Here is a 25,114-nt window from a genome sequence, read left to right as displayed (position 1 = left end):
CAAAATGTTTTGATGCCGACATTATGTTTAATTATTTTATAAACATTTAATTATATCCAAAAGCAAATTGCAGTATAATATGCCAGTTTTACTAAAACAAAATATTTCAACCTATGAAAAATAGTAATTTGCTATATTGTCACAGAATTAGCTATATATTTATTATATGTATTAGCTATATTGTCACAGAATCTGGTCCTTCCAATATTTGGGAAAGGGAGAGGAGTAATGAAGCTAAGATAGAAATAAGGGGTCTAGGGCAATGAACTCCCTTGACAGCTTTGAAAAACTCAACCCAACCTCTCTTCCTCTACAACACTGTGCAACAACAACAAAAACAACAACAACAACAAGACATTCTTTGAAGCACTAATCTTGCTCTCATGGCCAGAGGCTTCAACATAAGCGTGGCTAACACGAACATACTTCTTCATGAACATAGAAAGGTCCTTCCTAGACAATTTATTTTCTTGTCTTCCATAACAGAAGTATAGAGATTGGAGGTGAGGGCTTCCTGCAAGATGCCATCCTCTAATTACTCCACCTATCAAAACTAAGATGACTCATTAAAATTGGATGAATACAGCTGGAAGGCTATTTCCTATCTTAATTCCATCTTAATTGTAAGAGCAAATCAATAAAACTTTGGCATCCCTTTTAATTCTGCTGCCTAATTCTTCAAATCAAATAGTATTAGAAAACTGGTCAGGAACACCGGTCATGAGCATATTCTTACCTTGAGTGCCTGCGTGGGCTGTCTGAACAAAGAAAGCTCCCATAAAGCAGCCAGCTCCATTAAAGAGAGTTAAAAAATGCATGGAAATCCCTCTAATTCTTTCTGGCACAAATCGAAATGAAAGTAAGGAACCTTAGAAAGGAAGCAGATACAGTTACAGGTTAAAAAAGAAAGGTAATTGATGGTAAAAGATAGAAAGACAGAAAAAATCCAGAGTGCCTCTAATAGGGACTTTCCGTGTTCTACACAGATAATGTACTTGCTGAAGAAGGGCAATCACACGTGTTAGTATGTACACTACTAACAAAGGATTATCTAAGCTGTTTAAATGAATCTCTGTAACAAACCATCCCACATACAACTATCAATATTCCACAAGTCCATAAAGATCTTTCACCCAGATTGTTGCTTTCACCTCTGAAAGTCTCTGGCATAGAAAGACAAGAGAAACACCACGACAGTCAGCCAGCACAAAGACAGCAGATGCGATATTTAACTGCAGGACAGAGGGATCTCTTACATCAGACCCAATGCAGCCCAGCCACTAGTAAATAATTCCAAAATTCAGAGCTCTACCTTAACTTGGGCAGTTACCTTGCTTTAATGTAAGGCTGGACAATATTCCTCTTCTCCAGAGACCAACCTCCAGAGTCACTGGATAATATTTAAGTCACTGTTCTTCACTTTCTTACCAGAAGAATAAACCAGAGGCAGGAACAGCATTGGTGACGAGGGGGAGCTGTAGCATGTTGTTGTAGCATGGATGACTATAAATAACCCCACCAGTTGTAATTTGGCTAAACAAAGTTACAGTAAATCTTTATGATAGCTGTTCTTTTTTGAGCAACTCTCCCAATTATCAAAACCTCTTGTTTCCCAATTCCACACCTTGAGCGCTCATCCACACTTGTTCTCCCAGCCCCAGTATCTCCCAGCCTGCTTCATTAGTTGAGTTTGAATGACCTCCAGATTGAGAAACTTGCCAGCAGAGGATCCTATTTGGATGCCGAGTTGCCTGAAGCATCTCTGAATACCACTGAAACTTTGCAATCACCATCTTCCGCCCTTTTTAATTTGGATGTCCAAATGAGAGCTTTGGAAACATATTAAAGAAAAGACAAAAACCACCACAGGCAGTGTTTTTCCCTCATTCACAACAGGAAGCAAAAGCCTGAGGGCAAGAGAAAGCAGATGAACCCGGGACACCATCTGTAGATGCAACAGTACGGTCTGAAACATTGTACAGTCAGTGTCCTAGCTAATTTGAATCACTAAGAGCCTAAGAAGTTTTTGGTCATTCCTCCCTTCTAAAAGCAGGGGTGCAAACCACGCATCATGGCCAAATTCAGGCTGGGTAATTGCATCCCACTTACCTAAATTGCCCTTGCTGTTTCAATTGCAGAGTCCCTTCCTCCCCGCGCACACGGCGCTGCTGGGAACCATGGAACAGCTGCCGCATCTCACCCTGGAGACTGTTGCGTTTCGGCGGCGGGTGAAGCGATCCCCATTATACCCTTTAACTAACAGAGCTGTTCGCTACAAGGCTTCCCATTTCTAAGTGCTTCGAGACATGTTGGTGGGCAGGTGATATTCTTGCGGCACTTCAGCAAACACTGAGAACCTGCTAACCCTTTGTAGGGCAAAGCAGTTACGGTGCACCAGGCGGCTTGGACACCGTCAGCTGCCACGGTCAGCAGGCTGGCTTCCCTTCACCAGCAATCTCATGCGCCGTGGGGGCAAACGCCTGCTCGTGTTGTCCCACAGGATGGAGCTGGTTTGGGTTTTTTTCTTTTTGTGGCAGCATTTTTGGGGTTTGGGTTTTTCTTTTTTTTTTTTCAAATCACTGGGATTTTAAATCACTCTTTTCAATCACCAGCATTCAAATGAGTAATTTCCTAGTTTAAACCAAGCCAGGGTTACAAATTCAAGCTGTCAGAGGCCTGTGACATCTTACCTTCTAACACTGTAGAGGAGAGCAGTTATTTTATTATTGTTTTATTTTATTTTTTTAAGACTGCCTCAGTGCTAGGGAAACATTAAATGCTGATATTATTCTAAGAGAGGCTCATGCCACCTGAAGCAGACGATTGTATAAAAAACTCATAACAACAAGATAATTAAATATATTGTATAAACACCATTGTAAATATGAAGGCTCAAATGTAGATAGAGTTGAACATGCCAAATCTATCTCCTCTAACCAAGCACTTCAGAAATGAGATATCTCCTCTCCTCCCTTGGATTACAAGTGTGAACATTTCTGTCTTCAACTTGGATCATGTACTTTCAGGTCAAGTAAATTATTATGATAATTGAATTTGACCTTCTTCATAACAAAGGCAGTAAAATGTCAGGAAAGGTGAAACAACTATATAAGCGCCCAGGCTGTCATTACCATCCATGGAGATCCACCGAATGGTTCCTGAACAGCAATTCAGTTAAAACTGAGGTAGAAACCTACAGCCCGGTTCAGTAGCCTGGAATACAGATGCCCAGCGCTGCCTGGAATGCTGTAGTGCACCTTATCCATACTGCTACAGCAGTACCCCACTATTTCAGGTACCTACCTTTAGTGTTCTACACTCAAAGTCTCAAATTCAGACTTGGTCCAATTTACCTGGATTCTTGTACAATGCCTCTAACTGCAGCTTTTAGCAAGATGCTTAATCTTTATTTAAATGGGGAAGACAACTTTTCTTCCTAAGAAATTCTGATCACAATCCTTTAAAAAGATTGAAAAAAAAAACCCAAACCAAAATACAAACACACACGCCTACCCCCAAGACAGAGCTTTATTTCTTTTCTAAAGGCTATAATGTCATCTTCCAGTCATTGGGCTTCTGTTGTGTCCCAGCATGCCACATAAAAAAGCCTTATTCTACCAGCAATATTCTTCTTCTGCATGAGAAGACTGCAAGCAAGCCACCTCCTAACCTTTTTTTTGTTAAGCTAAACAGAGAAGGTCACAGTTTTCAGTTACACTTAGCCTGTAACCTAGAAACCACATTACCTGTCTAGAAACCTGTCTCAGTTAAGTACTTGAGAGCTATCAGATGAAGAGGCATTATGAAAGTGCTAAGTATTTAAAACTAGGGAAAATTACTTTTTTAGTGACAGACCGTGACCCACAGCTCTCAGTAGTCTTATAGTGTAAGAATGAAGCTGAGACACTGAAGTCATTCCCTGCTCTTAAATAAAAATCTGAACATTTGTGGGGTTGGACTGGAACAATAGGCACTCAACCTGCAGAATTAAATGCCTGCAGAGATCAACCAGTCAATTACTTTTCCTGTGTCTCTTTAAGCGAATGTTGATTAGATTATTTTTGTAATACTAACAGTTTTTTAAGCTCTGCAAGGTAAAACACTGGTAAGCACTCTGCGTGCTCCTCAGAAGAAAATAAGCCTCAGGAATGTCAGTGTGGATGTGGAAAGGTAAATTATGAAAGGGGGAGAAGGTTCAGACTAGCAATCAAGATCACGTCTACATAACGTATGGATGGCAGGCGTGAGCTAACTCTGCCTGTGCTCTGCAGAACAGGAGTGTTTATCCCTGGCTCCATGCCACAAGCGGAGGCATGATGCTCTGTGCAGGCATGTTCACATGACTCCCGATTGGAGCAGAAACAGAAACCTTGCATCTGCCTACCATATTCCTCAGGTTAGCCTGTCAGTTGAATTGTGTTAGCTCCCTGCATATGCTCCGTGTCAGTGAAAAACGCCTAATTCTATCAGCTGGGTCCACAAAGGAAAAAGGTTAAGCTAAATTGCTTCACCTCGCTTTGACTGTGGCCTAAAAAGTGCTCAGACTGTAACCACAGCTCAGCTGTCATGTGCTATTTGTTCTGTTCCAAGAAAACCATCACAGCAGAGTTCAGGGCAGAAGGGACCTCAGGAGCTCATCTGGCCCGGCCCCCAGCTGAAGCAGGTTCAGCTTCACGACCAGTCATGCATCCAAGTCCAGACTCCCACCGCTCCGATCATCCCCCTGACGAACGGTGGATTAACCATCTCAGGGACCTGACCGGGCTGTGTCACCTTCCAGTTAACCTGGAACAACGTCATTGCTCACTGAGTTACAGCCAGTAAGACAAATTATGCTACTCTGAAGCAGGTAAAGCACAGATCTGCTCATTAAGTCCATGGAAGAGAGCCAGGGATAAAATATCAGATGACAGTAATTATTTTTAGGAAGCTTATATAATTCTCTGTGAATCAGGACACTCTCGCTTTAGCCTATTAGATTTTACTTACAGGAGGGAGTTACCAAAGCTTCAGCCACTCCAAGTAGGATGTACTGAGGAGCTAAGTGGAAGCAAGGCATGGAGGAGACCAGGAGTACCTCCTCGGAAAGCGTCTGCTCCACCTGAGGGAAGTGCTTTCGGTGTATTTCGGAGAAGCCAGCAACCATCACGGAAAGTGCAGCCGATAACTGACCTACAACTGGGTAAAGAGCACAAAGAGAGTTCACAAAGGTTGTAGTTATAGGTTTATCATGGGCTTAGAATGAAGATGAGTCCCAGGAGATGTAAAAGAAGCTTCCCCTCTTCCTCCCCCTCTCCAATAGACACAAACGTGGACAGAGTACTTGTGACACCACAAGCCTAACTCTGAATATATGGTCAAGGGATACCAGCTCAACACAGAAAGAATTTAGGGATGCAGAATAAATGAGAAAGGAAAAACTTTTCTGAAGACCAAAGTCACAAAGAACTTTTTTTGGAGGTTGGGAGAGGTAAGAAAGGAGGAGAGAAAGTAAAGGCGGCAACCCTCCCAGACATCACATGAGATTGGGTGGGAATAAGACTACCAGTCAGGGTCAGTGCTCCACTGCAAGCAGCAGGGAGATTCTGAAGTATACACATGCACCATGCGCGTTACCCGTCTGGTTTCTATACAAACAGAAGTAGTGCAGGCGGTTGAATTACTGAAATTCAAAGGCTGCAGGCCTTTAATGGGAGAGACAAAGATCAGCAGTGCATATCACACCCTCAGGAGATCAAGCATTCCCACATTTTCTCCTTTCCCTCCTCTATGGAGTTCTCCTGACCTACTTTTGAAAGTTTTTTGGACTGTGCATTTGCTAGACAGTTTAACATTTTAGGATGAGATGAGCTGCATTACTGGAAGTAATAATCTCCAGCTTTCTACGTGTTTACACCTAAGCTGTTGGACTACAGTTGCCTCCTGTCTTCTTCAGTTGCCCTGAAGCAGTATCACCGCATGATGCGGAATATACTGGATCTGTAACACATTTCACCATATTACTGCATATGCCACGCATGGAGTCTCACTGCCTGCCACAGTGGTAAGGTGCAAGTACAAATACTGCATAAGCACACAGGAAAAAAGTCCTGTATGCTTAGCTTCAAAATGCAAGAAAAAGCTCATAATGAATTCATATATATTTTAAATACCGCACACTTCACGAGACACTGCATGGAGGATACTACTTACATGTATTATCTTATATTTCTTGATGTTGACAGTATGAAATGGTTACAGCCTCAGAAAAGAAAACCACAACGAATGCAGAGTTTTCAAGTATGTCTCCTGAACTTGAAGTGTTTATACTTCCATTGAGGTCCCACTGATTTTGGCTACCTTTGTGACTCCTCAGCATTTCTAAGGTATAATGTAACTACAAGCGTGAGAATTTGGTTTCTTTTGACAGCTTTGGCTCAAATACCTGGATGGTGCACTGCTTTCCCCATAAGAAACCTCATCTCACTTCATGACTGGAAATTGTTACACTTAATAGATTTGACGTTGACATTCAAAGGCTTTTGTTTCATTTTATATTTACATTACATCTAAGTTTGTCTCTTTGGGTGCCAGGACAGAAGAGGCAGAAAACTCGTATAGCTAAGTGGTCTTAGCTTTTGCTCTGTTTTTGGCATGCATCTGTGTTTCTTCCCTCAGCAGCAAACTCTCACACCCTGCCACCAGCACAGTTTTCCTGCGTTTTGAGAACTGTAAATAGCCTCACCCCACCCAACCTGAGGCCTGGAAGCTGTTTTGTGTTAAGGTCCCTCTAGTGTTTAATAAGAGCATCAATGAATTATTGCTGGAAAGCTAATGGCAAGAGGGAATTGAACAGCATTTTCTAGCCAATGCACCTTATCAAGGCCAGGTATAAAGCCCTCAAGGAACTTCTTGTAATCTACCAAAGCAGGAGTTCTCCTAGTGAAAAATTATGTTAGCACTAAAGAAACCCCAAATAGTTCAATATTACTCCACAGTGCTATATTTTAAGCATTTTCCTTACTAAAAGCCAAAACATTTCAGAAAACATAACCTCTGAATGCCCAACAATTGTAATATTTCTTTTAAGACATTATGTGGCAGAGGAAGAAACAGAGCCACGGAGACCTGGATTTCCTCCTACCTCTTCTCCCTTTAGTCCTCTTTAAAACAAGCATTTTTGAATGCCCATCTGAGGCTTTGGTTTTATTAGGAACACTTGGGGCTGATTCTGGGGCAAGTTTGTTTATATTATTGAGAAACTAAGTTTGTACTGGACCTTTGTGATTACCTAATGTCATATGCTGAGTAAAACAGGTCAAAAAGCTTCCTTTACATTAATATTTGTTCAAACTAGAATATCTTTAAGGGAGAAATGGTCATCATCAACTCCTAAATACCTGAAAGAGGGACACTGGACTGGAGGTTTGCTTTTGGGTACCGTGTGGAGAACTATTCCCCACATCACTCTCGGAAGGACTCAATCCAAGATTTAAGACATTTCAGTATAACCAGTCATTAACAATGCTAGAGCAAGAAAGCTCAGGTAATTTAGCTGGAGCTTTTTGCCTGTAGCTGGTGGACAACTACTGAGCAGACACATACCATCAGTTCTCTGCTGAATCTTCTGTAATATCGACTACATCAAGTAACATAAAATATATTAAAAAACAAATACAAAACAAGCAAACAAAAAAACCCCAAAACAACTATGAAACTGGAAGAACTAAGTTTACCAAACACTCAAGTTTTTCAAAAGGAGATCCAGATACTCAATACATTAGGGACACAACCTAAATTCACTTTAAGATTTTAATGGTTTTCAGATCATACCTAATTTACAAATTAAACAACAGCTATAGAGAAAATAACAGATTACAGTTTTCATGTAGATCCTTATGACACAGCAATCAGATATTTCAGTTCAACTTTGTCTATGTAGCTCATCCTTGAAAACTCTTATGCTTAAGATACCAAAAATTGCCAGAAAACAATTTAAATTTCTTCCTCTTAGAAGACTTGAATTAAAATATAGTTACAGGCTGGCTTAACACCAACAGTCTATTTATACTTTCAATTATGTTCCTGAAAATAATTGTGAACCTAATTAACTGTTGGCAAAAATATTGGCACTTAGAGGTCTACCATATTTGCAGGTGCAGTCATATACTTGGATATCTAAAGCCATCGCCTGTACTCACAGGTATTTTTATGCCTCAGGTCATTTATCACCCCTAACAGGCTATTTTAATAAATGAAGCTATTAAGAATAAACCACTGCATATATTCTACTGCTGTTCAACGTAACAGGATAGAACATTAATACCAACTTGAAATTTCCATGGTTTTAAGGAAAATTATTATCTGAATGTGCTTTTTGTGTTTTAATGCAGATGTTATTTTAAAAACTAGGGTAATTGCAACCTGCTGCGTTATATGCATCTGGTTTGTATAAAACTTAATAACACTCTTAATTAGGCTAATTTAGTCAGATTAATACCTCTGTGTGTGTCAGTACTCACTGTGCTGCTTGCCACGGGGCACTGAATTAATAGTAACACACTGAGAAAATAGTCATTTATAAATATTTTTGTCTGAGGTTTGTAATGCAGACGAAGATAAAAAAAAGTAAGAAGTTTAATGGTAGTATCTACAGAAGGGAATAGTTTTAAGTGAATACAGAATGGTAGCTGCTCTTCTGGTAGTACTAGGTGTAGCTGAGATCAGAAAAGGGTTGGAGAGGACCCCTCTGGGTACTAGAGCATAAGACATTTAGTGGTAATTAAAAAAAATAATAATGAAACAAACCAGAAGGAGGGCCAACCCCTTCCAAAGCCATCATTACTTCTAGGCTATTAGTTTCTCTGTAATGAGCACCAATCTGCAAGCCTGAGTTTACAGTGCTTACTGTTGAAAACGTTAGGACTCACAACAGAGAAGACTTCATTGTATCACTTCTACAACAAACAGCTAATATCTCTGTAGATTACTCTTTGCTTTACTTTGAGTAAAGTAAGGTATGTTTCAGTTTAAGATTTTAATAAATTAAGTTACTAAACACTTGGACAATTATTCTGTACTAGATTTTCAAATTAAAGTTCTAGTACCAGAGAGGAAAGCTGCATCTCTCCGAGCAACCTTCCACCTCTGAAACAGTCAGCCTGCTCAACAGAACAGCAGTGCAGTGATACTCATCCATTTGTTTTATGTAGTTGTCTGCATGCTTTCTTCTTTCTTGTTCCAAAAACACCTATTGCATATGCAGAATTAGACTAGATATTTTATTTCACTTGGGATGAAACCAGAATAAACTGCACCAGTGATAATACCATTCCACTCTCACAAGCTGCAGTACTAATGCCGATGCAATCATAGCATAAAAATGTTAGAAAAAATAAAGCCTTTATTCATAACCTAATTATTTAAATCCAAACTAATTTTTTCAGCAACAGAAGATTTCCAAGGTATCAGAGAGCAATTGAGGGACTTTCTCATCCCCCCCAAAAAGACTTCCAAAGTAAATTAACTTTCCAAAAGTTAATGTATAAACATATGGAAGAGAACAAAGAGTAAGTCTCAAGTCTAGATGGCTAGTACCATTTATCTCACTAATTCCTTAGTAATTGTTGAGATAACTAACCTCCTTCTAGTTATTTGTGAGTGTCTCAATTTTTTTTATTTGTCAGAAAAGCCTCAATCTCTGTCCTAAACAAAAGATATTAATTTTTTCTTTATATCTAATACGGTTTTTTTAGGACTGTCTTTTTAACAATTCCTTTGAAACATATTCACTTCAAAGTCATCCCAAAACAAGTCCATCTTAATATTTATAGTCAAAAATAATTGTATAGGACCATCCATCACCTCCTGCAGTTTCTCTTTCAAAACCAGAATACATATCAAAACTGTATAACCACATGTACTTTACACTTACCTATGTAAATTGTTGGAGAATATCCAGTGTCCTTGGAACTAAAGAGACACGAGTTAATGCATTCCAAAATAGGAACAAGAATCAGTAGCGGCACGATGCTTATCACATTCATTGCTGCAACTGGCAAGACGAATCCACTGAAGTTCAAGTTGGAATTCATGGTTTGGAGATAATATCCTGAAGGAATCTGTATTGAAGAATAAAACCCCATTACTATTAGTATACCAGTTACCTTTCATGAATAAGTTGGTTTTCTTTTTTAACTATATTTTGAAATGTCTCCAACCCTCTCCGTTCTGAAAAAGTCCCAGTAAACCAAATACCTGCTTGCCAAGAGGAACGACCATTCAAGATGAAAGCCCTTCAGGTAGCAACATTGTTGTTTTCTGCCAGAATGTAACATTTTCCTTCTAATTTCATTTGCTCCTCAGTTTAACAAATCCAAGCAGCAGCCCATTAGTTTAGTTGATCATTCCTAGTTGGGGCTATCAGCCAATATACTAAATGGTTCTGCCTAAAACTTTAGTCACTACTTCTTCATAGACAGGGCTTAAAAGAACAACTTTAGAACAGCAAGATGCAGAGTTATTTTGAAATTCTGATTGTGTGCTCGAGGTTGGGGTAATTTTTAAGACACTCTTACCAGCACACAACTGTAAAAGCTACAGGGAAGGATGATTTGGCTACAGCCTTAGAACCAGATTAATGTGACTGAAAGCCATAGCAGTTCTATAAAGGACTTCCTTTTACTTCTGGGAATCAAAACCAAAAGAAAAAGAATAATCAGATGAACAACCCATCAATGACAGTCATCAGGGTATGAAATTAGGTAGATTTGTAAGACTGTCTCTCACTTCAAGAGGAAATAATTTCTCCTCCTTGTGTGTGGCTCTACAGAAGATATGTTAAGTTTATTTAAGACCAAAACAACAAAAGCCAACCAAACCACAGTGGCTTCTGCCAACATATTTTTCAGTTTTTCAGGTTTTTTTTTTGTTTGTTTGTTTTTTTTGAGGAAGCTTGATTAACTAAGCATTGAAATGTCATGTGAAGCTGTGAGGTATAATCAACTCAATTTTAGAGACTGATGGGAAAGGAAAGAGAGTAATGAGCAATACACAGAGTACAGCCATGACAGAGCTGAATGTAGATCTGGTTTCTTTATTTCTGTTTTTAGAGAGCTCTGGATTCCTGCAGTATTCTGCATGGCTCTTCAGCATGACTGGCAATGCCAAAGCCAGGTAGAATATTACTGCTTTATAGCTGTTTGAAAATTAATGTATAGTTACTAACTGAGCTCATCCAGGGTTTCTCATAAACAGTTATAAGCCAACCCTACTCACTTGGAGTCTGTTCAGTGCTAAAAAATTACTCAAATATTTTTCACCTACATTCCACCTCCAAAGAAGATATAAATTGTAAAAGGGTGAGTAAATGGCAACAGAATTATGAAAGATCAGAAATGAGCCAAATTTTGTTGGTTCCTTCTTTCCACTGCCTACTGCAAATCAGAATTGACTTCTTAATAAGAATTAAAATATCATCAACATGAATCACAGGCACTGAAAGCTGTTAACTTAATAATATGGAGAAAATACTATTAATCTTTACAAAAAAGATACTGATCTATTGCCTAGTCTAAGAAAGAGCCTTAAAATTATTGGAAATTCTGCCAAAGGAAAAAAAGTAATCTCTCTCTGCAGTGCAAATACTTTTATATTTTCTAGATATATACCTGATTATTACAACTCCGATTAACGATACCTGGTTCATTTCCATCTGGTCATTAATGCAAAGCCTCAGCCACATGCCTGTGTTTCTTGGTTTAGGGTGGGATTTTTTGTTTGCTTGAGGGTTTTTTGTGTTTTTTTTGTGGAGGGAAGAGAAGCGACAATACAGATGGATGGGGATGTAGAATGATGGCAAGAGGGAGTGTCAATGAAGCAGCATGCACTACATATTTGTAAGAATTACCTGAGGCAGCATTTTAACACCAATAAGTAAAAATGAATTTCCAAGCCAGCTCATAAATTTGTTATGCCAGTTGCCAAGGAGTAAGCTACCTCAAACTCCTGCTTAGTTAGGATCATCCCGACTGAAATGAATCTGAAGGAATCATGTCAGTTTAAGTAGCTTCTTGACACATATACATTTATCTAACATACACACGCTCAGAAGCGGAAAGAACCATGTAGCCTGATAGAGAGGCTGTGAAAGGACTTTTCTTTCCACAAATGGAAAGCCACCAATTTCCTGTGTAGATACACTACCCACACAATCCTGTCAAAACAATAAAGACAAATATCCAATCAAAAGAGCATTTAAAAAAAAAATGAAAAGCAAAGATTTTCCTCCTCTTCCAAAAAAGTGAGTGAACATTTAACAAATTGGAAAATAAATTTTTTTCATGAGAATGCTGAACCTGAGTCTCTGATGACCGTAACACAGCAGCATGAGGAGCCCAGGACTCTAGCACTAGATGTTTCAGCCAGTAAGGGTTCAGAGAAATAAGTAACAAGCAGTCACACAAACTCCTTCCTGAGCCTTGGTCAAGTCAGTGTTACTTATGAGATGAGAGAATATAACAAGGTATATTCTCAGGTAATTACATCTACCCCGCAAGGTTGCTCTGCTGGTAAAGCAACAGTTAAAAACATGCCTCAAAACATAGTAGTAAACACATGTCACAGTATTTTTCAAGATTTTTGTTTAAAAGCTGTGTACCTACCTGCATAATACACGTTCTGTATAGAATTTGGAAAGCAAACAACGGGAAGAGCCTGGCAAGCTGCTTTGTGCTTTCCACCTGAGTCTCACTGTACTGACCACCATAGTTTTCCTTGGCATGATCTAGCCAGTTTGTCACGCCTCCGCTAAAGTAGCGATATCGCACGCAGCATGTTTTCAGTGCGCTAGCAATTACCCCAAAAGTAGTCAGCAGGGAACTGTCTGCAAACAATCAGAGACATTAGACATTGGTATGTTTTCACTTGCTGCCAAAATAAACGAGACAAGACAAATCACTTTGAGAGGGAAAATACAACCTGATATATTCACCTTCATGTTTTTTTGGGGGGAGGAAGAAGGCAATAACAGTCTGGATATGTTCCAAACCATTCTTTTTTGGAAGCCAGTCAGTTCACAACCTAATTGCTACAAAAGCAATCCAGCCCAACATCTGCAGAGAAAAGTGCCTTTTGCTACCAGGTATTTAACACACCACCACAATTTGTTGCTGTGGTTGAGCAGGTGAAGTATTACTTTGCTTTTGCTTCCTATTGATTCAATGAGGTTAGTTTTTAACTCAAGACAGTAATGAAATATTGCATAGCCACTGAAGTCCAGCATGAGCAGGGGTAGTAGAAGGAATACAAGCTCAAGGGAACAGGAAAAGGGGGTAGTTACAAGGAATAGGAGCTAAAAGAGAGGGCTGATGACCTAGGAGAATTTTCATGGATGCATTTCAAAGCCAGAAATATTATCTCAGGACTTCCAGGTAGCATCCTGTGGGAGAGAAGTTTCCAGTCTAGTATTTGGCATATTAAAAACTTCTCCACTGGCTACTGGGGTGAGGAATTGCTACCTTGGTTCTCAGACACAGAGGCAACAGAATTAAAACAAAGATAAAACTGTTAGCTTCAGACGCGGGAATGAAGATTCATTTACATGTTTTAAGCTGCTGATCCATGCAAATAGGGGTTATAACACTTCTCTGCTTCTCTGAGTGTTAAAACACTGTACTAATGGGACTACCTATAAAGAAATACTTTCCAAAAACTACAGTGAACTAAGAAGATGGTAGAGGGAAAAAATGTCTCCCTACTATCCCTGGTATGGAAATTATTTTCTAGAAATATCCAGGGACACCTACTAGAAGCACATGCTCCAGATGGGAAAGGTAATTTTATTAGGTAAGCAACATTTAAAGCTCTGTTTAGCATTAACCTGTAGACTGTTGGCACTGTTGAATAAAATCTAGAATAGAGAGCCTGTCAAAGACAGAGTTGGTACAGTTTTTATTGTTCTGTATGTCTGTACCAGGCAGCTATTCTTACCACTTCTTGTAAGTGATGTTTAAGTTTAGGATCTACACTATTTCTGAGATCAAATCTGAAGACCAAAATTAAAATATGCAGACTTCCAGAGTGACTTGACTAAGAATCTAACAAGAAAACATGTGGGACTTGCAGCCCTTGTCAAAACAGTTATTTTCATAACTAAAAAGAAAGGTAGCAGAATTGTCAGTATCAGCTCAGCTCATTGGCAGCTAGTAATTGCATGTTTTAGGCGAGAGAAGCGATAAGCTTTTGCCTCGCCCTACGCTAGAGGTTAGACATTCACAAAGAAGGAATTAAAAGCAGTGAAGTGGTGTTATCACTGCTCTGCAAGGGTTTGAGCACAGTCAGTGTTGAAATCAGAAGGTGCAGAGAGTGCCCTGTGATAAGACTAGCAGGCAGCTCAAAGAAAGAGACAACATGTCTGTGTCCCGGTTTACCTGACCTAGTCTCGAAGACAGCCATGGCCATCTCCCTTCCATTGGAATGGAAGGTGTCGGGCAGATTCTTCTTCCTTACAAATCCTGACATTTCACTGCCGTTCCTAATGGAATACCTGAGGCCCTGTTTATTGTCATTTCAGTCAACTACCTAGGAAACTTTGTATGAGGCAAAGTAGACAACTATATTATTTAGCTGTGTTTCTCAGCATGGAATTCCAGCAGATTATGAGATGTAGTAAACTGTGAAGATAAACCTTCTTGAAGATATATTTTTAAAAAATCAACTTGAGTGACACAGACCTAATCAATATCAAGAGGATTTTGTCAATGGCTTAGCTAGAATAAGTATCTTGCTCCTTCTTTTAAAGAAACCAACTAAATCCCATAGAACTTCATAGTGGTGAATTCTTCAGATTACAAATCTTATCAGCTAGTAAGAGACACGTTTAAAAGCATACATATTTATATCAATAAACCTTGTGTAGATCAACAAGATCAACATCACATGCTCTACTTGTATTTCTAACTTTTTTTTTTTAATCTATCTATCTAGATATCAAATTGCATCTTTCAGAAGGCAATTTTCCTTCTCCTTTATACTTCAGTCCCTGGCTGTAATGTGCTGCTACTTTGACCTTGATCTAATCATGAATATCTATGCTACTTAATTACAATAAAAAGCCTACATTGCACCCTAGATGGTAGATACACATTTTTTCCTCATCTCTGGTCACCTGCCAGTCCTCAAAATTATAGCAGTGGGAAGAAATGCAAATGAAGTCCATGCTTGACAGCTAAACATAATTGAATGCATGATCCATATTTCAAGGGTTACCTTAAAATAAAAGAGGCAGCATATATAAAAATCATTTAAGGTCACCTATGGGTTTAAATTACATTTCTGAAGAATTTCCAATTTCATAATATCACTGTAAGGTACAAAGTACATTATCTTTGACTAAAGAGATAACAATCTTTAGATATTAGCGTAGAGATTGGCATTCTGCAAAGACTTGGAAAATATATGATAAATCAAAACACACTTATAGGGAAAAACATTTGATGCAAAAAAAAAAATTTAGTTTTGTTGATGGCCAAGATAGTAATAATCTACAAATTTACGTTATTCCACTTATAATTAAGCTAGTTAGTTGATAAACTACAAATTTCGTTCATATAGACGAGCTCAGGGGTGGATACTAACAAACCTTTTTACCTTCTCAGATTGTAAGACCTGTAGTGAGCCAGGCAGCCACCACTCTCTCCATACAAAGCCAGCTAATTTGATGCTCGTCTTTGTAGACCTCAGTTGCATATTATGATGGGTTTTTTTGGGGCATTGTGGAGTGGGCACATTTCTTTGGTTCCATTTGTTTTGGTTAAACCTCTCTGGTGACATCACCACTATGATATTCCTAGGCATTTGATTTATATAGTCATTCCCTCACTGCTAATATATTTTTGCTTAGATTATGTGTATAACAAAAAGACTGACATAACAATTTGCTTTCAGTTTCTGGGTTCTATTGGAAAAATAATAAGGTTTGGACACTTGCAGCCTTATTCAAGTCACCTAGGCTCCACTCACATGCCTGTGCTTGGTCAGTGGAGAGGGGTATTTACCACCAATGGATTTTGCAGAGCTCAGGTACTAACTAGAGTAAGACCTTCTGGTTTTATGTATCTCCAGTCTGCACAGGAACTATTTAGAGTTACTCAGTATGTCTAATTATTTTCAAATGTGTAAAAACTCTTGATGTTGTATATGCAAACACATTGAAACAACAATAAACATCAGATATTGTGCAAGATAAGGACATTATGTAACAACTTTGCTACTAGTGCATATTCCTGTTTGACTAACCACACTGCTTGGCTGCTGAAGTGAGAGTTCATGTGAAGCAAAAGTGCACACTTAAGGGAAAAAACCCAAGTGTGCTTGGTGTCTTCGCATTGGCCTGAACTCTGCTTCAACTGACCAAAGCACATTTGTCATAGCTTGAAGCAAACATGGCAAAATAAAGTCCACCAGCAGCAAGGTGGTGCCTTTCTGCAGAGGCAAACACTTTGACACCTGTTGTGACATGACATTGAAAGGTACATAAATTTACTGGATGCTATTTGCCATTTCTTCAGCCTATCCAGAATCTCCAGGTCTATCTTTACAGAGGGTGGATGTTGTCACTTACACTCAGACCTTGGAGAGCTAAACCCCGAGTATCTCCAGCCAAACAGATCAGTGTTGTAGGACTCGTTTAGATACGCAAGTTGATCTTTTCTGTTAAAATAATGTCTGAGGTATCTTCCAAGATACATTTGCCTCTTACCTGTTTTGGGTTTGTAAATCATTTCACCACGCACCATTTGAATTGTGATCATAGCCATAATCCCAGACACAAACGGGATAAGAAAACCAAGGTTCCTGGCCACAGACTGCTGGATATAAGAAATGGTGACAAAGACAACTGCTGAATTTAAGTTAATCAGCCAATAAAACCTAGTACACACAGACAAGAGAGAGAAGAGTGGAGAGGCTGAATAATATAAGGCCTTTACAGAAGATTAAAACATTACATTAAAGGCATGGTATGTATATAAGCATGCACAGCATCAGTACCATGCACACACTGACACAGCAATTAACATCAAATTTCACTTGGATATCCCAGCTCCAAGAGATAGATTATTAAAGCAACTGTACCAAGGCAGTAGAGCTGAACAAATTATCAGTCTAGTACTGGAAATATTCTTGTGGATCTGACTAATTAGATACATCCACATTTACCACTGACACATTTAATATCTGGTAACATAAGTTTTGTTTATGTAACATCATCAAATCACATGCTTTAAGCTTAAGAGAGAAATGTCTTAATGCCACCATTCCTTGTTTAAGAAATATTAGAATTTGATTTATCAGAAGGGATGGCTTTTCCATTAGTTGCAAAGCTCAGCTTGAATCTTTGTTGGCTTCTGGAAATGTCTTGATGAGAAGGTTCCCTAAAATAAGTTGCTCCGAGACTGCCTTTGGCAGTAGAGGTGCTTCCCAAGCAAGTGCTGAGCCCCTCCTATGCGCAGGAGATATTAACATGAAAATTGCATACTCTTGGAAGCAGATGGCATACCACTAGTGATAGGCTTACTGCACTTTGGAACACCTGGCAATAGCACAACAAATATGCTTTAAGGATAAAGGATAGCAAGAAGCAACCTTTCCCCCAAAAAGTGCCCAAACAATGCATTTCCTAATAGGATACAAAAGGATAACTACTATTTTCTTTATCATAGCCAGTGTGTTTATATCTGCACAGTTAGGAGTATATTGTCACCACACTATTTTCCTTGAATTCTTACCCCTACATAACACATTAATTCATGAGGTATTCTAAAATTCAGCTTCTTCAAGAAGTTAGTTAACTGTATAGCTATTTATTAAAGTGAAAGAAAATGTACTGCTTATTCTTCCATTGCATAGCCCAGTTCTCACAACCAATATTTACTCAACCATTCATAATTACAAGTGGTTCAGTTATAACCCCTCTAAGTTTTTTTAAAATTCTAAAGTGCTCCCCTTGCATCGTTCTTCAGGCCACTTTTGTTGTCTTTTTTTCTTTCAGCAGAGCTCCAATCAAGGTTTCCCTTAAAACATAACTCACACAAAACAGAGGTTTAGAGGCTGCAGAGCAGACTTGATGAATATATCTCGGAGTAGAAAGATCAGATTTAGGGAGGACCTGTTTCCCAAAAATACTGTTGGGGATCAGTATGATACTTCATTTAGAATCATTCAGCAATGCTTGCTTCAGATTTGACTGACTTTCAGATTTAACTTTTAAAGTTTTAAGTTACGAATTGTAACTTTGACTAAACTTTCAAGTTCCAAGTTGGCTTTAAAGACAACATCTGTATTTTAAACAAAGAAGAGGGATCAGTAACGGGGTAGTACTACCACAGTATACCACAGATTACATTCTGTAAGCAACTGTAAGAGAATACTCCTTTCACTTTGCTGGAACCTTAGAAAAATGGTTTCATTTAGAGGTGAAATACACATTGATACATAATTATACAGTTGCATATTGCTTCAGGAAGCAAAGCTTGCTTTCCTGTCTAGTGCCACTTCTGCCTCGTGTATGCTATTTGGACTTGAGTCCCAATTAAACTAAAATTACCTTCTCAAAAATGAAAGAAACCTTAACATGTTCTAGTAGACTAGTTACCTCCCAAACAATCTGACTCCCAAGCTTTCCAGCTTGATCCCTCCTTAACTGCAAATGAGCAGGTAGATAAGGGCAGGAGCCTACCACTCTCCTGGAACTGGCAAGGACGTGCAGAGCGGCAAGCTCTCCCGCTTTGTGCACGTCTCTGAAGTCACACCAAAACAGGTATGGAGTTCCGAACCAATTGCTGTTTTCTTTAAGTAATTTACATGTTCAGGAGATGATATTCCTCAGAACTGTGGACTTTTCCCCTCCACTGAAGGGGGTCATTAGGCACTTTGGAATTATGTTATTCTGTGATGATGGTATAGTTGGTGGGATTTTGTACACACACATGTTGACCCCCATACCACTGTACAGCTTTTAAAAAAAAAAAAAGCAGTTGCACAGCTGGGTTGCCTAGAAATTGTATAGAGGTTTTGAAACAATTCCTACCCAACAGTTCTTATGTTAGAAGTTTTGCTGGCTGTTTTCCAAACTTTGTAAAGAAGGCTGCCTGAGCTAACCGAAATCCTTACACTCTTCATGACTGTTTCACTAGGAGTAGGAATTTCCAGAGAGAAGCCTTGAGTACAGGAGAGTGCTTTTGCTACACATGGCTGAAAAACAAAGTACTGTAAGACTGAACTGCAAAGCTCTTGTCCTCCTGCAGAAATGAAAAGAAAAGAAAACAAACCACCCCACGTCCTCCTGCAGAAATGAAAAGAAAACAAACCACCCCATGTGTTTTAGCAATGCCTGCGGACCTAACCAGAAAGTTACGCTAACCTCAACGCACACATCACAAGTTTGGGATTTGCGCACATTGCACTGACAGCGGCAAATCGGAACCTACACAAACAGAAACACGTCTTGCTGACTCTCATATACCACGGCTATCTAATATTGCAGTATTTGGACATGCATAACAGTCTCAGATCTGAACAGGACACAGCTGAATTAAACTCATCAAACTGAGTATCACTTCCAACTGTGCAGGGATCAGCTCCTTCCTGGCACTTCAGCACTCGGAGGTCTCCTCACAATGAGAGCCAAATGCCAGCTTCTGAGGTACATTTCAAGAATGCAGTCCGGACACAAACTTTTATGTTGTTGTGACACACCCAGAAAAACCTAATGATATTATAACATTTTACAGAAACGTATTTGCTGTGATAACTTTAAAGAAGTACCACCAACGTGACTTCATATTTAAAAGCATTGCTTATGTTTAAGTAAAATTTTTTGAATATTGTATGATGTAATAATTGAGAGGAACCTGCTGAATGAAAAAAAATAAGATCAAGTAAAATATATGAAAATATTCTAAAATTGACCTTTCATCACTTTTTGGATTAATTTTGAAGACTTTGTATATTTCTTGTCACTTAAGATAGTATTTGCTTTTATTTTTTTAAGCATGCCTAGCTCTCACAATTTAAGTTTTGATTTATCCAAACACAGACCAAGATATTCCATGTATGGACCAGTATCCAAACGATATGTTTTTCTGTACTACAGCTTTGTAGAAGACAGTAATTTTTTTCCCCTCCCCAGAATCACTGTGCAGTTGTCTGCAAAGACAAAGTGGGGAGAAAAAAATCCCCACAGGGGTAGAAAAACATTTTTTAAAATAATCAAAGTGTGTCCAGGATAACAGCAGAAACTGATATGGGGAAGGAGGGAAAGTCCCACATTCTCTTTTTTTACAGCAGATCACAAAGACAAGACAAAACACTGCTAACTCTCATCCCTAGTCTGTATTGTACCCTTCTCTCTCATTCTCTGCTCCTATAGACAGAATTTACTTGTGCTGCAAAAATAGTACCAGTTCATAACTTAAATTAGAAAAGCAGAAGTCCTTAGGGAAATTTAGTCTAGCAGAATCCAAGTGTCTCCCTCACTCAGCATTGGTATATTCTGTTTATTTAAAAGGTCAGACTCATAGTTCATGCTAGGGGTTAGAACCAGGACTTAGATGTGCAACGCAATCTTTTTCAAGGTTTGAATTAGACAACAGGTAATTACAGGGTCTTTTAACCCAGTCTTTAACCCAATCATTCTAATTGTTTAAATAGAACTTGGCTAAGAACACTGGCCCTCACTCACTAAGAGTATGCAACCCTCTCATTTTATATTATTTTAAAATTCAATCCTGTGACAAGAACCTACCAAGAGAAAATTATTATATTCTGAGAGGTTTTAATGAGATTAAGAATGCCAAGAATGAAACCCCATTTTTTAAATCTTGAGATTGCAATCAGATAGCCCCTCCTTGGATGTCAGTGCAAAAATTATTAAATTCTTTTTAATTGCACATGTGCCCTTCTTGATATTTCCAAAGTCCCAAAAACTGACCCATTTGGATTCCCCCAAGGAACTTTTTATTCGTATTATGTCTCTTTTGTAATCAACACTGAGAAATGTCACTTTGATTAAACACAATTCTGGATGGCTAAGACCACAGTACAATAAATTCTCCAGAGCTATCTTTCAGAACAACTGATTGCTCTCCAGTCTTAATCCCCCAGAGTCTTATTTAATCAAAATGATGTTGCTAATTAAGGATTAAAACTTAGAATAGAGTAAAAAGGAAGGATTTTTTTTTTCCTTCTCTCCTATGGGCAGGTCAAGGAGGCAGAATCTGCTCTAAGGAACTGAACAGTCTCATCCACCTTTGCTAAAGCTGCCTTATCCATTGAAGTTTGGATTTAATTCAAAACTCTTTGATATTAACATAATTGGAGGAAAAAAAGAATAGCCAGGAAAGCCATTCCCAAAGGAAGAGAGAGCTGATTCACCAAGATCTTCATTGATTCTTCAGCATTGCATTGTCAATATGCAAATGTGCTCAGTTTTGATTTTGATAACTGTGCATGTACAGGGAAAGAAGAGAAAAGGGGATTGGTTTAGCACTTATTTCACCCTGCTTCAAAGCAGGAATCTGGAGGTGTTCCCACTGGGACTTCTTTGATCCTTACCCCACAGTTTAACCAGAAGGTACAGGTGAATGTATATAGCACCCTGTATAGTGCTACAGAATTGGTAAATAAAAGCAAACATATCATCAAAAATGACCTCTCTGACACACTGAGAGAGACAAATAGTTAATATAAAAACATATGAATTTTAAGAACCATTTTAGGAGAAATTTCTCCTCAAAGTTTTCTTACAAACTTTAAAATATTCAAACAGATACACAAATGCCGACGGTTTATCTGATGTCAAAACTTCACAGCAACAGACCTGAAACAGTACAGCAGATCCCTACCGCTGAGCTTAGCAGTTAGAGACTAATAGAAATCCCTAGTTACAACAAATTAGCAGATTCTACTGCTGCCTGTCATTGCTATATATTTCCTCTGATGTAAATTCTAATATATCATTGAATTTTGCCACTGTTAGGGAGAAACAGCAAAATATTTTAAAGGGATAGCCATGTTAAAAGTAAAAAAACAAATGGAATATGTTGTTCTCTACGCTATCAAGTCTGTGAGCATTTGGGCAAATCATTTCATCCTAATTCTGACTGAAGATTTTTATAGGAGGACAAAAGAGATGATCACCTACTGGTTAGAAGAAGAAAAAATTTAGGAAAGTTTTTACAGAAAGTCTCAGAAACTCTTCCAAAATCTAAACGTTTTGCTGTTAAAAAAAAACCAAAACAAACAAACATGAAGTCCCCCATCTGTAGTATCTGCCTTGTAAGTCAGCAGTGAATTTCAAAGCAATGCCTTATCATCCCCAACAGATATTTAGCTAACATTAAATTACCAACCAGTTGAAAAAAGAAAGAAGTTCCTTCGGTCCACAGTCCTCAAGTTTGTATGCACTTAATGGACAAACTATAGCTCTTATGCCTCCTATTCCCAGACTAGCTGTGAGTAGTGCAAAGTAGAACATTATTTTCTGCTCCCTTTTGGTTAGCGTATGAAGAATGTGTCGTCTGTCAATGTAAATATCTTCAAAGGGGAATGCCACAACAGGTAATAGCGCTGTGCCTGGAATTGGAAAGCAAATTGTCATTGGAAATGGATTACAGTCAGACTGATGAATAGGACATATTTTTAAAGAAGTTATGTTGAAAAGACAGATGAAAAAATCAAGAAATACACAACAGAGGAGTGTAAAGAGAGAGAATCTTAATTCCGTAGAGAGGCTGAACCTTTCTGGATGTCACTATATATAGCAAGGCAAGATCACAAAGGACCTCCAAGGAAGCAATCTTCCCCTGAAACACCTGTAAAGATTCAGCTTCTTCAATCACCTGAAGAGCTCACTCTGGAAACGTCGCTCCTCTCACCGGCCTTCTCCACTGTACTGCATACAGAGGGCAGTAGCTCTCCACTTACCAGAGGGCACCAGTTAAAACATGTAATTTCACCTGATGAACCACTCATCAGCCAAAAAAAACCCACACCACTCTATGGTGGAGTGTAGCTTTTTTGCGTCCTCTTTAAATGCCAGAATTGTAATGGGATTCATAAATTAACAAATAAATTAATTTTTTTGTGTGAAATATTTTCTTGTCTTTTTCTGCTGCAGTTTCATGGAAAATACATGATTTTCAGAAACTTTATCTATAGAAGCACTGCCATGAATTGCATTTACCACCTCTAGTCCACAAAGAAAAGCTTCCACATTTAATCAGCTACAGAATCTCAAATTTGTAACTGGAGACTAAACTAACTCAAAATTTATTAATGTGTCAACAACAGCAACATTAACCATGACTAGGACTGTGACTGTGGATCAAACTCTAATATGTCAGCAATGTGTAATGACCTATCTTAAAAAGAACCCCAAGAAAACCCCGAATACAATACATTTGTTCGTGTCACTAGCCTTCTACTTTAAAATATACATTGAAAGGACAAGTGGCAGAAGGAGATTCCAAAGCAGAAGCCCATGGGAGAATCAGTGGATCACAATAGCAATCATTGTTCCGGGCTGCTTGCACAATGGTTTTGCAATCAGCTCAAGAACATTTCAGGAATGATTCTGATTTTTTTCCTTACTTTGTTGCAAGTCTAAATAACAACGTGGTTGGTTATTGCAGAAATCAGCCTTGCTTATGCTCAACAGCTGGTCCAAGTAAAAAGTATTTCTATCAATCAGCTTGGTTTAAGCTGACAGAATAACCAGCAGTTGCGAGATGCACTAATTGCTACACAATAGTCATGGTTAGAAGAGTGCTTTTATGTAAAAATCTCCAGAATCATGTGTGGGGAAGATTCAGAACATGCAAACAGAAAGCAAGCTCTCAGTATAAGCATTATGATGCCTCTGCTTAAGGCAGATTTTGTTTATACTGGTACATGCTTAAGTCCATCTTTCACTTTACATACAGTACATACATCGTTACCTTTACATGCAATAAAATCTTACCACTAACAGCTGGGAAACAGTTTCTGACTCTCTCTCTCTCAAACTATCTCTCCAACTAAAGCCTCACATTATAACTGTAGATGCTTGTTAAAGGGACCCAATTTAAGAGTTGAGCATCTGTTCCGAATAGCTAAGCCACTCAAGAGGAGTCAAGCTTGTGCATGCGCTGTGTGTACGATACTCGCGCAAGCGTTCCTTAGTCTTGTTCAAAGCACAGCCTCACAGAAGTACACAGGCAAAAACATTGCAGTGCATTTTGTAGAGGAGAAACTAAGTGATTTGCTGTTAGAGAAGGTGGCCGCAAGGTTGGAGAAAATTGTTAGCTTCCAAACACAGTGCTCAAGAACGCAGGAGAGTTACTACAAGATGAAATAGTCACCAGGGTGTCACCTACCGAGGAAGTGCAGAAACATGCAGACGCACACAAGCTTGATCCTCCCCACCAGGCATTCGGCAAGCCAGCCGACCAGCACCGGAGTCAGCATGGAGGTGCCTACAAAGCACATATTGACAATAGCTGCCTGGTAGTTGCGATAGCCCAGTTTGACGGTGCAGAAGAGGATCATATTGCAGACGATGCCGAAGAACGTGAATCTCTCACACAGCTCCACCAGCAGCACACAGACAGCCTCTTGGAGTCTTCTCTTGGACGGAGACAGCTTTCCAGCGTGGTTGCTTCTCCCAGGCCACAGTCGTTGCTCCTTGTCAACCATGTGGTTCGGAAGCTGCTTGTCTTGCATCTCTCTTCTGTCTGCATCAGGCATGCTTGTCTTTTTTGAGTATGACCAAGCAGAGCAGCTTAAGCTGCAGGTATACTTCTGTTCCCCTCTGCTGCAATTAGCAAGCTGGTAAGAATCTCGCTTTGAATTCCACACTGCACTACTACAATTTCTTAGGGCACCTGTCACTTTCGTGACATCACATACAGGATCAAAGAGTATTAAAAAAATAAAATAGTTATATCAACATTTCAGCTTCTGAATCTAGCAACACTCAGGAACTTAATCAGTTTATTTAATTATTCCATTAGGGAGTGAACAAGATTTTTCCCCAGAATTATATTGCCTATTAAATTATGTGCATCCAATACTGTATATGCAACTCTATCTGTATGTT

At 38.9% G+C, this 25,114-nt stretch overlaps 1 protein-coding gene across 1 annotated transcript in view; it reads right to left on the bottom strand.

Moving 5' to 3' along the window:
• The window catches only part of SLC15A5 (solute carrier family 15, member 5), a 33,155-nt gene extending 8,393 nt beyond the window's left edge, over positions 1-24,762 (bottom strand). The window contains exons 1-7 of the mRNA XM_010156377.1: positions 24,393-24,762; positions 22,389-22,611; positions 16,739-16,908; positions 12,642-12,862; positions 9,914-10,100; positions 4,990-5,178; positions 737-868 (exon numbers count right to left, since the gene is read on the bottom strand). Of these exons, the coding sequence (XP_010154679.1) occupies positions 737-868; positions 4,990-5,178; positions 9,914-10,100; positions 12,642-12,862; positions 16,739-16,908; positions 22,389-22,611; positions 24,393-24,762 (1,492 nt within the window). The remainder of the gene's footprint in view (positions 1-736; positions 869-4,989; positions 5,179-9,913; positions 10,101-12,641; positions 12,863-16,738; positions 16,909-22,388; positions 22,612-24,392) is intronic.
• Positions 24,763-25,114: the final 352 nt, after the last annotated feature.

This window comes from Eurypyga helias, unplaced genomic scaffold, assembly GCF_000690775.1.
Source record: "Eurypyga helias isolate BGI_N326 unplaced genomic scaffold, ASM69077v1 scaffold5260, whole genome shotgun sequence".
In the NCBI taxonomy this organism is placed as follows: domain Eukaryota; kingdom Metazoa; phylum Chordata; class Aves; order Eurypygiformes; family Eurypygidae; genus Eurypyga; species Eurypyga helias.
This window is presented reverse-complemented; position numbering and strand designations above follow the sequence as displayed.